This window comes from Lates calcarifer, linkage group LG15 (genome assembly GCF_001640805.2).
Source record: "Lates calcarifer isolate ASB-BC8 linkage group LG15, TLL_Latcal_v3, whole genome shotgun sequence".
NCBI lineage: Eukaryota > Metazoa > Chordata > Actinopteri > Centropomidae > Lates > Lates calcarifer.
This window is the reverse complement of record NC_066847.1, coordinates 11,160,155-11,175,703: the sequence shown is the minus strand read 5'-3', so window position 1 is coordinate 11,175,703 and position 15,549 is coordinate 11,160,155. Positions and strand designations below refer to the sequence as shown.

The 15,549-nt window shown below is 42.3% G+C and overlaps 1 protein-coding gene across 5 annotated transcripts in view; it reads left to right on the top strand.

Annotated features, from left to right (window-relative positions):
- Positions 1-713: 713 nt before the first annotated feature.
- myh14 (myosin, heavy chain 14, non-muscle) overlaps positions 714-15,549 on the top strand; it is a 29,430-nt gene continuing 14,594 nt past the window's right edge. For 3 of the 5 annotated variants that reach the window (XM_051076164.1, XM_051076163.1, XM_018680391.2), the window contains exons 1-16: positions 714-1,122; positions 4,653-4,830; positions 6,390-6,596; positions 8,012-8,168; positions 9,170-9,197; positions 10,667-10,781; positions 11,610-11,657; positions 13,180-13,272; positions 13,395-13,458; positions 13,740-13,838; positions 13,966-14,109; positions 14,220-14,434; positions 14,528-14,680; positions 14,873-15,046; positions 15,158-15,331; positions 15,430-15,544. In XM_051076164.1, coding sequence (XP_050932121.1) covers positions 4,666-4,830; positions 6,390-6,596; positions 8,012-8,168; positions 9,170-9,197; positions 10,667-10,781; positions 11,610-11,657; positions 13,180-13,272; positions 13,395-13,458; positions 13,740-13,838; positions 13,966-14,109; positions 14,220-14,434; positions 14,528-14,680; positions 14,873-15,046; positions 15,158-15,331; positions 15,430-15,544 — 1,951 coding nt within the window. In that variant the 5' untranslated portion in view covers positions 714-1,122; positions 4,653-4,665. Of the gene's footprint in view, positions 1,123-4,652; positions 4,831-6,389; positions 6,597-8,011; positions 8,169-9,169; positions 9,198-10,666; positions 10,782-11,609; positions 11,658-11,954; positions 11,967-13,179; positions 13,273-13,394; positions 13,459-13,739; positions 13,839-13,965; positions 14,110-14,219; positions 14,435-14,527; positions 14,681-14,872; positions 15,047-15,157; positions 15,332-15,429; positions 15,545-15,549 lie in introns of all 5 variants that reach the window. The other 2 variants (XM_018680393.2, XM_018680396.2) reach the window with 2 other exon arrangements.

The following is a 15,549-nucleotide window of genomic DNA, read 5'->3' as shown; positions in this document are numbered from 1 at the left end:
CACAAATGGAAGAATGTTAAAAACTATTTGATGTACTGAAGTTATTAATATCTTATAATGACTTAATCATGCAATTTTGTCAAAGGATTAAAGTATAACTTTTTTTTTTTTTTTACTTTTAAGTTTCGTAAGAACAAAAATCTATGAATCACTTTGTAAAGTGTATAGTTTTATCTGACAAAATAATAGGCCTAATTATTCTTTTTTTAACTTAAGGTCCACTTACTGGCTTTTTGTAGAGCTCTCAGCCACCTCTCATGGTCTTCAGCAGCAGATGGAGTTCACTTCATTGTAACTGATACATTTATACATAACATATATTTAGAGTGGTAGGCTAAAGTATAATTTCAGAAGTTTTAGGTATGATTTCTGTGATATTTACATTGGTGTAAATACGTATCACTTGCGCCGGAACTCTGGTACCTCGGGCACACGGGTTTAGTCGGATTTTATGGGATGATCTGAATCACGCGCCTGGAGTCAGATCATTCCAAGTAAACCATAGGCTGTGTTTGGACGGGGATTCGAGCAAATCCGATCCCAGATCAGTGTCTACGGACACTCGTCGCCACTGTAGTGGTAAACAAAGGGCGCGCAAGTTTCCCTACTCTAGCGCGAGAGCGCCGCACAGCCACCTGCTGCAGCGCTCCTATTGGCTGCGTCACACGTCAGTCACACTGCGCCCCGCCTCTCGTCCGTTAGCATTGGTCAATGGCGGAGAGTGCTGCTCTGTCGTTAACGCCATTCGTCGCCGCGCCCGTTTCATGCCAGCTTTGGGGCGGAAAGCTCCCGTCGTATTCATGAGGCGGGCCCGCTGCTCGGTCGTAGATTTTGATTGGAGTCGTTTCTCTCTGAGGCATGACCAAGAGCCGTCTTCTCGTACCCGGTTGGTCTCCTGGCAGGAAGCCCTTCTCCGGGGGCTGAAGCCGTCGCGGTGCCCTCACTGCTCTCCGTCTGTTTTATTCTCAGTGTGTGCGGCTTCACTGAGAGAGCGGTGCAATGATAAAAGCCGCATATGCGGTAGCCTATACACCTATCAGGCAGGAAAATACCTAAGAAACAGCCTCAACCCGGTTCTCCTCGCACCACAGCCTTATCCACGACTCAGAGCGGAACCTGAAGGTGAGAGATTTAATTGCCTTTACCCTAATCCAACTCGTAAATAGCCGGTGTAATATCCTGAACGTATCATATTTCAGAAGAGCTGGCTAACCTCGCTGGGTTAGTCTAAATGCGGTGGCATAACGCCTAAGAATGAAACGTTGGTGGGACTAGAGGCGTTTTTTGCTGGATTGATCTTTGTGAACGCCTTCGAAGAGAGGCTTAGATCGCGATGACCTGAAGTCTGGCCAAGGAAAACTGTGTCTGTCCAATGGCCATATTATTAAGGATTTCGACCCATATAATTATAACGTATAGGCCTACTGTTGGTTTAATTGCGGTATATAAAAAATACTACAGAAAATAACAATATCGATTAAACCCCCTCATTATTTCCAGTGACAATGGCTTGGTTTTGTGGCTGCCACATGTATGCGGTTCACAGAATCAATTAAAGGCTGGGGCCCATGTGATTGTTCATGTCTTATGTTCAAGGTGTGGTTGGCTTCGTCAGTTTTTGCGCTGGAGCTACAGTCTTAAAAATGCAAGTAATTTATATCAGGGGTCACGCCGCAGCTGCACCCTTCTCCAGCCGCACAATAATTATTATAGCCAGTGGCTTAATAATGTCACCTCTCCTCACTGTCCGCTAAAAAAGTGCGCAGATGTTACAGTATCATCACCGATGCAATGCCACTTCGCATCAAAGCTGAAGAAAAAGGCGTTTTCAGCTTCCCCACAGTCACGCGCAGGCACCCACACATAAGATAGACACACGCACACACACAGCAAAGGACCCCCCGCAGTGAATGACCTCAGTTCAAACTCACAAGGTATTGTCTGTGGGCTGCTGCTGAGTGTTCAGGGTGTTGCTATGGAGGAGAGCAGTCAGGATTTTTGGCAACTCCAGCTGCTGCAGGACGAGTTTGCTGGTCAATCCAGGCTGTACTGCGACAACCTGTGAGGTCTGTGTGTATGTGTGTAAAGACTTAAGGGAGTTACCGGCATTGATGGGACTCATCAGCACCATACACTGCAACTATCTGTCTGATCGATGAGCAAAGATCTCTTCTATGATCATTGTTAAAGATGATTTAGAAACAGCATTGAGTTGTATGGAGACAAAGAAATCTGCATCCCATATGCTCATAGGTCAGTGAGATGCCCATACAAAACAGATAAGGAACTGATCATACTAGCAAGTATGTAGTCTATTATATTCATATCTCAGATACACTTCCCTGATGAGGTAGATACTCACTAGAGTAACAAATAAATCTGCCATGAAAATAGTATGTATTTATCCCTGTAAGTATTATTTGCTTAAAGCCATAGTGCCCAGCTGTTTGAGAAAATAATTGGTCAAAACTACACATTTATGACCCAATTTTAATGATTTACATCTTCAGGACAAACAGGCTCAGGGCTGAGGGCTGCGGACAGAGTAGGGACATTGGAAATTAATCAGAGTTGGACCAACTCATTGTTGGTTTTGGTTTCTTTGTGGGATTTATTTACAGTGAGAAAACTATAGATTTATATAGATGTACCAGCTTTTAAGAATAGATGCACAGCTGTTGTATGCCACTGAGGGATCACATATTTTCCATACTGACTGGCTTGGGTGGTGGCAACTTCTTTTGTCAACATGTTTACTCCACACCCAGAGTTATATTGGAGTAACAGGTATGGTAACGGCAGGGTTGGGGACTGGGTCCTGTCATGAACAGGCAGAGAGGAGAGAGCTGAGACTGAGACACATAGCAGGAATCAGGACTGATGACATACCTGCCGAGGCACGGAGACGCCTAACTGTTAAAACACACACACACACCACACAAGCCGGTACAAAACCGTACCTGTCTGATCAGAGTTGACATTTGCTGGAACTGGAGCTTTGTTTCATCCCCCAAAGTTAAGAGGACTATGTGTCAGCTCATTTCTCCTTAAGGCCTAATTTTTCATCATCATATTGTGATGATCCATCAAACAGGTTTAGTAGTCAGTAACATTTCTCAAATGTGTGTGTACTATTATCATTTGGGGTTCCAGTGATGAATAGTTAAATGATTATCTTCAAATTGTAAGTATCCTTCTTGAGAAAAGAGTTTAGATCTCATGTAGTCAGGAAAACCCATCTCTATCCTACACTATACTTATCTTTAATGATATTTTTAATCACTTACTGTTCAGTAAGTCAATGTAAAGATTCTATTTAACAACTTTGTGAATGTTGATGGCCCTGTGCTTATGTGGTGTCATATGGGAGTTAATGTAATTACCAGTTTCCAGCTCATAAATACTGTTCACATCAACATCCAAGATGTAATTGTGACAGGGATTTTGCTGAAACCTCTGATGTATCTGACTTGGCGCTAAATAATACAAAAGTGCCTGAGCAAGCAAACAAACGTGGGTAGATTATTGCAGCCAAAGTCTGTCACTGAAGGGAATTAAACCCAAATTTGATAAAGTGTTGTATTTTCCATACACAGTATTTTCTTGTTTTCCTATACAACAAAATGTGGGGGTGGTCTGATGGCGTGAACGCTTGCATGTTGTAAACATGGGAATCCATCTCAGATAAAGTGAGTCCTGCATAAAATTCAGTGGGTCATTATCCACCATCCTGTCCCAGTGCTAATGCTGCGACAGTCACTGTTAAATGGTCAGCATGGATCATGGATCAAGCAGCAGCAACTCCATCTGAAACAAATTCATCCCCACCATCCTCAGTGGAAAGTTTTGTAGTCACGAGTTCTCCTTCTCTCCATTAAGTGAACTTTTCTTTCAGAATGACTGCTATACATGATTTCTTAGTTGTCAGAGCAAATCTAGAAACATCCTGTTGTAGTATTACAGTTGCTCTGACTGGAGATTCTTTCATGTTTCAGAGTAGTAACCACTTCTAGCTACAGTCACCTCCTGTCTCACATGATACCACCCCTTAAGGCAAATCAGCATTTTGGCTCCACTGTATCCACTTGTCCTCACCGGAGTTTCACCTCTGCTGAGTCCAGTGGCCTGTAGAAGAGGGATGCTTCATTTTCTTTGAGTTAACAATAGATTCAGTCCAGTCTCATCCTCTCCCCTCACTGCTATACCACCCTTCTCCTTTTCCCTCGCCCTCCCTCCCCCTCTCACTGTCATGTCAGTTTACTCAGTCGATTGATGTATCTCGCTGTTTCTCCATCCCTCCACCACCCCACCACCCACCCTTCTCTCTGCCTTTCTTCCCATCCCTGTCTTCTCCTTGATTTGCTGTGTCTTTCAATTAGGCCATCCCTGGCCCAATCTCAGCTGGATGTGGCCTGCATGTTACTTGCGTGCTACTGCTGCTCTTCCTATATTTGTGGGTGGGTGCCAGTGAAGTGTGCGTCTGCAATGCCTTGACACAGAATCACATCAGTGTCACTGTCTGACAGTCCTTTACATCATCCAAGGCGCTCCACTTTTCAGCCTCTCTCAAGAGAGTAGAGAAATGGAGGAATGGTTCAACAAAGACTTAACTGACTTAACTGTGTGTATCCTCCCTTATTTCCTCACCCCAGTGCCAGTAGTACCATGTCCAGGCCAACGGGGGGTGGCGCCAACGATGTCACCCGCTTCCTGTCGTCGGGGGCAGCCCCGGGGTCTCCCACCTCCAACTCCATGTTCTCCGCCGCCAGCCAGGCCGACTGGGCGGCCAAGAGGCTGGTGTGGGTGCCATCAGAGAAGCATGGCTTTGAGGTAAGTCGGTGTTGTCCGCTCAGGAGAGAAATGGATCACTTTTTGGCTTCCAACAACCACCAACATTTACATGAGAACATAGTGGATGTAAAGAGATTAAACAAGTTGAAACTCAGGGTTAAATGCGGTTTGTTTTCACAACTTGTTTTCACATTTCTTTTTCTCACTATCTGACCATTAATCCTCTGGTAAATTATTAGCCCCAAGTATGTTCCTTCCATTGAAGGTGTGTCAAACAGGTGGGGCAAAGCAGTATAAGGTGTGTGTGTTTATATGTGTTATCATATTTATGATTACTTTTTATCCTTATCCTTTTCTTATGCCTTCCTTCGTCGTGTTAGATTCTTTAACGTGCCTTGTGATGCTTTCTAACATATCTAGGTCTAATGACTATCACAAGGCCCTTGTCATAATATTAATTTGTTCCACTTTGCTTTGGTACTTGTATAACACACATTTCACGTTTTCAATGGTGCATACTGTAGGATGTGACATATGAATTTAATGTCCTATCTCTGAGTCTCCCTCTCTCTGCTGGACTGGTTTCATAGAGAGCTCTATGAATAGAACAATACTCTCCTTCAGCCTCCTAATGTTAAAGAGGCCGTTGCAGAGACAGTGACTTCATTTTACACTCATGATCTGAGAATGGCACTGTTGGACAAACACACACACACACACATGCACACACTGAATACACACATTCACACACTATACATGTGCATGCACACACACACACACACACACAAAGACATGCACGCTCTCATCCAGTTTCATATTCTGAGCATGTAGTTCAGTCTGTGACTAATAGACACCCACACGCACAAACACAGACACACACATACAGTATTTTGTGTGCTGTGCATGTCAAGTAGCAGAGAGAATAGAGTGTAGCAAAGCAGAGTCCTGTGACCTGGTCAGACCCTGAATTTACTACTTCCTGTCCAACAAGCACAAGACCAACAGCGTGACAAAGGAAGTCCTCTCTTCTCTTGTCTCTGTCACCATCTATTCTTGTCTGTTGTCCAATATAATGACACTCATACTCTAAAGCTTACTGGCAGAGATTCTGCAAAACATTTTCTCCAATAATGTTTCAGTGTTTGTTTCATTTCAAATCCAGGCTAGCTAGTTTGCTGTGGAGTTAGAGGACTAGACCAAAATTTTTTTATGTGTTGTAGCATAATCCAACACAGTTTCATAGTTTAGTCTGTATTATTTTTTAGCAGGATCTGCTCTAAAAGCTTTGCTTTTGAAGCATCAAGGGAAAATGCAACATCCACGATTTACAACTCCTGAGAGAACTGCCAAGCAGTCTTTTTAATGCAAGATATTTTAAACATTAAATTCACATTATTCTTTTCAAGAGATTGAATTTTTTTGTGTGTATAGATTATTCTGAGATTGATTTTCTGACAGCATATTTCGTGGTTGTATTGCATTTTGGCACTGGGCCGTGAAATCTTAACAACAATTGCAGACACACTGCTCACTGTAGTGGATTACTTTTCTTAAGTAAGTTTAAAGCATCTGGTAACTGATTTCTCTCTGACCCCCAGTCGGCCAGTATTCGGGAGGAGCGGGGCGATGAGGTAGAGGTCGAGCTTACAGACAGCCAGCGGAAGTTGACTCTGTCCAGGGAGGAGGTGCAGCGGATGAACCCTCCTCGCTTCAGTAAAGTGGAGGACATGGCCGATCTCACCTGCCTCAACGAAGCCTCGGTGCTGCACAACCTGAGAGAGAGATACTACTCGGGTTTGATCTATGTGAGTGCATAAAACAATAAATACACGAGATGATGAATGCATACACAGCATAAAACTAACACCAGTCCCACCAGTACACCTGTACACAGTCATGCATGAACAAGAGTAAGCATTCTGTGCGCACATACAGTGTGTGATGTTGTGTGCAGGCATGTGTTAGCAGTGAGCTCCTCTGGCATCTCTTGTGTAACTGATATGGGGCGGTAAGAGAGGTGAGGAGTCAGTTTACAAAGTTGCTCATGTATGTGTGGTTGCAGTGGGGGCGTCTCTGGTTTCTGTTGCAGAAAAGTGGGGACGAGAGTGCAAAGAGAAAATATGAGTAGGATTGGATGGAAAGAACAGAAGTCACAGTGGTAACTGACATACCCAGGTCACATATGTTGTATGTGCAATTAAAACAGAATAATGTATAGGCAATTAAATGCAGCTGCCTTTTAACTGCATTAATAGACAACTGCAACTAATGAGAGGCAACTAATGAGATGAATGATAGAGGAAGTGGCTGAAAGGAAAGATTAAGAGATGGAAAGAGGAGTTAGCAGGGATGAATTGTTGGAATAGCTTAGAGAGGCGTATTACAATATGAGATAAGATACAATGGTTTTGTAATCATTCATGACTTTCACTACAGTTTGAATGAATTATGACAGCATGAATGTTCAGGTGTGGCTGGGTGCCATGTAGAAAATGTAATCACTGGCTGCATTTAGATGAGTCACAACTGTCCTTTATGAACGAGTTATGTATTGAATCTTGCAAAATGTTGCACATATGACGAATCTGGTGTAGGAGTGTATTTGTGCATTTTATGTGTGGGTGATGCAGACAGTTTCTTTATTGTGACTGTGGGTATTTTTGTATGTTTTAATGTAATGCATATTACATACGTGTGTAGTTAGTAGATCATTTTAATGTTAGAAACTATATCCTGTATCATTAACTTAGTCCTGAATGTCTGTTTACCTGTCACCCAGTAAGTAATCAGGGCAAATGTTGCCGACCTGTATAATATACGGAATCCAGAAAAAGACAGATCTGCCTTTCGGGCTTGAGACCACTATTGGTTTACTGCTTTACTTTGAAGTGAAGCAGCAGTTCAATGGAATTATGCTACTCTTGCATTTATCAAACAGGAGCAGTCAAACTACCCACAGCACCCATAGTTATTGACAATCTGCTAGAATGTGGCATCAGTCACCTACACCAAGTGAGCAAGTGTATACACTCAAAAATAGTTGATAATCCAAGTTTACATGACAAAGCGTTTTTGAGTGAATTACAAAATGTGTATATCAACCCATTCAACACAACTACAAGTAAATGAGACAGTTGTTCTTGAACTGGATTGATATCCATGTAAATGTACTGAAGATAAGGTAATGCAAATCTCTGTGTACTGTGCGTTTTTTCCCCAGACATATTCAGGATTGTTCTGCGTGGTGGTGAACCCTTACAAGAACCTGCCCATCTACACAGAATCCATCGTGGAGATGTACCGAGGCAAAAAACGTCACGAGATGCCCCCGCACATCTATGCCATATCAGAGGCTGCCTATCGCAGCATGCTACAAGGTACTCAACACTATCTGTGACCTCTGACCCCTGACTAACTTTGACACTGTAGCTAACACATTACATCTGCTATCAGCTCAGCTGGGCTGGAATGTGATACTGAATCTCATCTGTGATCTTTGGTCACTGAGCCACACCAGGAACAGTATTTGAAGGCGTGGTATTTTCTCAAACTGTGGCTTTTATCAAACGCTTTAAAAGTAAAAACAAATAGGTGAGACTGTGTTTTTTTCCCAACAGAGATTTCTAGGTGTGGCACCACAGCTAATGATATCACTGAATATTTGTTGTGGTAATGATAGTAACCACATATTATACTAGTAACAGCAATGCATGACAAGCATTTTTCAAAGCCCTACCTGTCATGTTGAGTTCATGAGACGAGACAGAGAATTCCCAGCAACCGTTTAAAAGCAGCTAAGGGTCGATTGAGCAATGCCTCTGCCTCAGGGTGTCTTCCTGATAACAGGACAGGACAGATGAGGCTGTATGTCTATGTATTTGCCACCCCCCGCCTCCCTCACCCCCCTTCAGGGCAGTGTTGTAGGTGTGTTACCACAGTGATTGAACCTGTAGGACCAGTATGAATTCTTCCAGACTGAATGTGTGGGAATCTTAAAAGCAGGTACAAGAGATGTTGCAAACATTGACTACCAGTGTTGTGTGGTCTGGCAGCCTGGAGAGACCAGTTCAGCTGGCGACCTGCTTCTCTCTGATTAGTAAAGGAGTGACTGACATGCAGAGAGAGAGCTCTTCATGCCTGGTTAGTGGGGGTGGAGGCTTAGTGTAACAAGAGCAAACCAATGGCATAGATAACCTCCTCACTTCCATACAGCACCTTACAGTGTGTCATTTCAAGGAATCATATGTCAACATGTGTAGACTGTTTTCTGTTCATCTATCTATCTATCTATCTATCTGTATATCTATCTATCTAAGTGATTTATGTCATTTCACTCATACAGAATGCCTTCACACTGTTTTTTTCTTTTCTTTCACAGACAGAGAAGATCAGTCAATCCTCTGCACGTGAGTAGCCTACAGGAGGACCCCAGTGTGTCTGTGTGTGTGTTCTTTGTAATTTGCCATGAGGAAAATCTTTGTAGGGGTCACATTGAGAGTGTCTGCTTCTCTGGAGTGAGTGTGCATGTGTGCTTTCATGTGTTATGTTTGTTTGTTTCTGCATACAAATATGTATGTCATTGTAATATAAACAGATTTCAAGCAAATATGGACCAAAACCTTTTTTTTATCCACTCGTTGCATATATCTGGTATATCTCAGTGAGGTGAATAGAAAAGAAAAATTCTTTTTGAAAGATTCTTATTGTTTTTTTTTAGCATCTTGGTCTTTGGAGATAGTTGAGCCAAACAAGAAACATGGGTGGAGAGAAAGAGAAATGACATGCAGTGCAAAGATCTCCAGCCAGAATCAAACCGAGGGCATTATGATAACAGTACATAGTGTGTGTGTGTAAAGCACTGAGACACTAGGAGATGCCCCAAAAGTGGGATATTTTCAGCCTGGTTTTGGGTCATTTTTATATGTGGTTTGAGTTGAAGGCTCTTGGCCTGTGACCCACAGTAATAACTCCTAAGACAGAAATAAAGCAGTAAGCACACCACTATGCTGACTCCTCTACAACTCCCAAACATCTTTATGCAGCTGCTAATAAAGCTACAGCTCTGCCTTTTAGTACTTTTTGACCCTATTTAGTAACTTTCATGTGTAAAATCATTTGTTGCTGATACTGATAGTTCGTGTGGGATATACACATGATGGTATTTGCTTTTTACACTAAATTGTAATTGTAATTTAAGTAATTGTGAACATGCTAATCCAGAGCCGACTACTGTTCCTACTGATATTCAATATGAGACATTTTTAAACACAAATTGAAAGAGTTGCAAAAGAAAAATTATATCAGGGCAAAAAGTCAGAACTGACTGAGCATTAAGGCTTGTAATCTGAATACAGACTCCTGTCTGTCTCTACCCATCATTTGTCTATCTACCTGTTTGCCTGAGAGCCTGCCATCTGTCTCTCTGTCTTCCTGCCAGACTCTTCCTGTCATTGTCAAGAATCCTGCTTTAGGTTCATCTCGAATCAGTCTCTAAGTGTATTTGGGACAAGGTGTCTGCCTCTTTTAGATCTTTTACAGTTGCTATTTTTGCTCCACTCTCCTTCATTCTTCTCCAAAAGCAACAATACTGACACAGCCTGTATCCTCCACACCTGCTTTCTATTTAGACCTGTGGCTTTGAATGCACTGCATGAGCTCTATATTTATTGGTGTGGTGAATGTGTGTTTGGACACTAGTTCATGTGTGTTCCCTCTCTTTAAAATGCTTATATATACATATATATATATATATATATATATATATATATATATATATATATACACCATTTATAATTTAGACCATATGTAAAGAGAATGGTATTTATTGTGTACATGTGCATTCCTTACTTGGGTTTGTATGTCGTGTGTATTCCAGAGGCGAGTCTGGAGCTGGGAAAACAGAAAACACTAAGAAAGTCATCCAGTATTTGGCTCACGTCGCCTCCTCCCATAAGAGTGGCACTCTGGGTAGGAGCAAGGAAGCTGTGCAGGTATGTTACAGTAGAGACTGACACCACAGAAGTAAGAATGACAAAGAGCAGCTGGAAGAATGACATAGAAACAGAAGAAGGACCTTCCAAGAACATTAAGAATGAAAGGGGAGGGGAATAACAGTGAAGATGAAGAAGATGAAGAAGTGCTCAGGGAAGCAGATAAAAGATAGACAAATAGATAGTTTTTGCATGACTTCGATACACAGAAGCTGCATGTAAACCTTCTGGATGACCAAAATACTGAACCTACAGTTTGATCAGAATGTTGTATGTTATTGCTGTCAAATCTTGCTAAAGGAATAAATAACCATTTTGGGAATTATGCTTATTTTCTTCCTGTTGGAGCACTGGATGTGCCTCCAACTCTGTGCTTAGAGCACAGACAAGAGAGTGGTATCAGTTCTCATCTAAGCCTTAGAGAGAAATGAAAAGGTGATCATTTAGTTCCCAAAAACTATTTCTTTAACCTAATATGAGCTACCTCTGTGGCAGTGTTTTCAGTGGTGATTTTATTAGTTCAAAGTTGCTGCTCTCTGCAATTTCTTCTCTAATCCAATCACAGTCTACTGAACCTGCATCAAATCACTTTTCTTTTTATTTATTTATTCATTCCTACTTCCTACTACTGATTTTATTATTACAATTATGTGTTTTCCAGCAGATACAGTTAAGTCTATCTTATCTTACCTTGGAGTGGGTTTCCTGTGTCAATGAGATCTGTTTTTTCCTCAGCATTATTCCTTAACTTCCATTCTTCCCTCCAGCACTTGTTTCCCCTCATTCGCTTCTCTCCGCATTGTCCCTCTCTCTTTCCTGCATGTTCAGATGGATGGCTCTAGGTCCTTAACAAGAGGCAGTACTCTGGTGAACAGGGTGAGTTTCCTCTGTCCCTCCCTTTGCTTCTCTCCCCCTGCCGTTTTCTCCTTAATGTACTCCATGATAATTCTTACTAACTTAGTTGAATAACCTCAAACCTTTAAACTACTCCTCATAACAGTCAAGCTTCGTACTGTACAGTATATTTGGTTTTGCTTTTTTGTATTCCTTTGTTTGTTGTTGTTATTGTTGTCTTATTTGTCTTTTTTTTTGTTTGTTTATCTCATTCATATGTTCACCCATCCACCCATCATCCTCCCTCCTAAAACTTCATTTTTCCCTACAATTCGTCAGAGTATACAATATGTGAGTATGAAAGTATTTAGACAACTTTGGGTTTATTCATTGGGGATCAGATTATGTAGACTTGAAACGTTCCGTGTAGAATATTTACCAGAGCTGATATGATTCCTCTTATTAACTAAAGAGAATCATATCTCTTGTGCATATTGCGTTCCTCTCTAACTGAAGAAAGCCTGGCTTTCAGGGTTTCTAGTTTTGGCCTGTTCTATTCTCTTCTTCTGGTAATACCCAGTGGACTTAGGGTAGGTTTCCCGTTCCCAGTGACTTGTAAATGCCACAGGTATCTGTTGAATTGTGAGACATTTCTGCTGTAGAGGTGGTTTATGTGTGAATGCAGCTGAATGAGTGCAGACTCTGGTTTTGGAGTGGGTGTGGCAGTGTTGTTGCAGCTGCCCGTGTGTGTGTGTGTGTCTGTGTATGTAAGTGTGTAATGGGTGAACAAGTGCACAGACTTTAATATGTGGCTATGACAATGTTGTGCACACATTGTTTGCTATGTCTTTTGTCACTGTAAAAACTGCTGACCTCTGGCTCTGCGTGTGTATGTCTGCTTTTAGTGTTGGCTGGCTCACATGCCTTGCCAGTTTTTACAGTATAACCGCCTCCTGTAGCTACAGTAACTCCCTTGATACCCATCACTGGCTGCTGCTGCCGCTGCATAGACATCTGCTGCGCTGGCAATGCGTCAACTGCAGTAATGCATTGCAGCTAGCAAGAATGACCCAACATGTAGCTTGTGTATGATGTTAGCATCTAAAGCTGCAGCTTCCCTCTGCCCCCACGCTCTACAACAGTGGTTCTCAACTGACTCATGTTAGCTGGTTTCTAGAGATTGCCTTTTAATAATGTAAGAGATTAAATTTTAATAAGTTAAATGTGAAACATGATTGATGCGATTGATGCCCTTATTATTGATTGCTTAACTAATGAGGGCACATCACTCTTATTGATGTTGAGAATCATTTGTTCCTGGGTCTGGGAATGGTGTGTGTGTGTGTGATGCTATTTTGGGCCCTAAAATGCACCATTTTGTGTCACTGCTCTTTGAGGATGAGTCATGCATTTTTCTTTATTTTACATAACAGATCAGTGGTTAGTCCAAAGAGAGCAGGCTTAAATGGTACATTTTAGTAGACAGTCCCTATAGAATTCTTTTGTTGAGGCTCTTATCTCTGTAGTATTGTGGAGCTGATCTGATGTCTCCTGTGTGTCTCAGGGCGAGCTGGAGAGACAGCTGCTGCAGGCCAACCCCATCCTGGAGGCCTTCGGCAATGCAAAGACTGTCAAGAACGACAACTCATCTAGATTTGTAAGACCTGTCTGGATTTATTTGTTTCTCCCAAAACTCCTGAAATGTCAGAATGATCAGTTTGAATATTTTCTATCAAAATAGCTTCAAACATTAAACCACTCCTCCTCCTCCTTTGTCAGGGTAAATTCATCCGCATTAATTTCGATGTGGCGGGGTACATCGTTGGTGCCAACATTGAGACCTGTATCCTTTTACATATATTTTGACAGATCAGTAGAATCCCTTGTCTCTAGATAAGCATAAATATGGAGAAGGATCTGGAGCTTTCTGAAACTTGACTTGTCACTCTGTCATTGTCCATTGGTAAAAATATCCGACATGAATTGTTTGTATCCTAATTCCAAAACGTAAAATTGTTAGAAATAGATCGGAACTAATGCACAATAGTTTTAGCTGGTTTTATGATAAGAAACCACACTACTCTGCTATTTTTGGTTGTATATGTCCATGACATATTAATCTAGACCTCCTTGAAAAGTCTCGGGCCACCCGTCAGGCCAAAGATGAGAGGACGTTCCACATCTTTTACCAGTTGTTGTGTGGAGCTTCAGAGGAAACGAGAGGTGAGCATTGTGGTGTACTGCTATTCTTACATAATCTGTGGTCTAGTAATTTATCACCGCACTAAGTAATATTCATGTATTTTTAACTTAAATCTCTCTTTTTCACCTTTTGTCTTTCCTCCCTCAGCGGACCTGCTCTTAGGAACTGCTGACGAATACCGCTTTCTCAGTGGTGGCTCCATCCCTGTTCCTGGTCAGAGCGATTCAGAGAACTTCACCCAGACCATGGACTCTATGGCCATAATGGGCTTCACCCCAGAAGAGTTGTTGTGTAAGAAAGGGGATGATTCAGAGGGGAGAAGAAGACAGAATATTTTGCTTCTTGCATATTTTATTCTTGCTATAAATCATCTTCCCTCTCTCCATCTGACCTCTCCTCAGCCATGCTGAAGGTGATCTCCTCCGTGCTCCAGTTTGGGAACATTTCCTTCATGAAGGAGAAGAACCAGGATCAGGCCTCCATGCCTGATAACACAGCTGCTCAGAAACTGTGCCATCTGCTGGGCATCAATGTACTGGAGTTCACTCGGGCCATCCTCACTCCCAGGATCAAAGTGGGGCGAGAGTATGTGCAGAAGGCCCAGACTAAAGAACAGGTATAATTTAATAAGCAGAGATATTTGCAGTCGTACAGATAAACAGGTATGTCCTTGTGGAGTGCATCTTACAGTGCTGCTTTTATCTTTTAGGCTGATTTTGCTGTGGAGGCCCTGGCGAAGGCCACATATGAGCGTCTGTTCAGATGGTTGGTGCACAGGATCAACAGAGCTCTGGACCGCAGACAGAGACAGGGAGCCTCCTTCATAGGGATCCTTGATATTGCTGGATTTGAAATCTTCCAGGTTTGTTCATGTGTTTGTGTTTTTGTAAATTCTCACAAAACATTTAGCTTATTGTAATAGAGGATGTAAATGCACTGGCTGCAAACAGTGGACATATAGAGACATGGATGAGAGAGTGTCTTTTCATAGTTCACATCACATGACTTGCTGAAATTGAACCTTTGTTTGCTTTTCTAAATCCCTCCCCTGCAGCTAAACTCCTTTGAACAGCTGTGCATCAACTACACCAACGAGAAGCTGCAGCAGCTCTTCAACCACACCATGTTCATCCTGGAGCAGGAGGAGTACCAGCGGGAGGGCATTGAGTGGAACTTCATCGACTTTGGCCTGGACTTGCAGCCCTGCATTGACCTCATTGAGAGACCGGTACATACACACATAAACACAGTGTTTTTTTTTCCACCCTGTCATCTTGAATTATAAACATCCACATTTCACTCAGAATAATTTTTTGTTGTTTTTCCTTGTCTTTGTCAGGCTCACCCACCTGGTGTTCTGGCCCTGCTGGATGAAGAGTGCTGGTTCCCCCGGGCGACAGACCGCTCATTTGTGGAGAAGCTGTCTACTGAGCAATGCAGCCATCCAAAATTCTTCAAATCAAAGCAGCCACGTGGGGAAGCTGACTTCTCCATCATTCACTATGCTGGAAAGGTAATTTCATGCCCAACATCTTTCCCAGTCAAATCAACTGCCTAGCAAGAAGGCACATCTCACCTTTCATCTCCCCCATCTGGCCTCCCTGTTCTCAGGTGGACTATAAGGCCGATGATTGGTTGGTGAAGAACATGGATCCTCTGAATGACAACGTGGCGTCTCTTCTCCACCAGTCATCGGATCATTTTGTCTCAGAGCTCTGGAAGGAGGGTGAG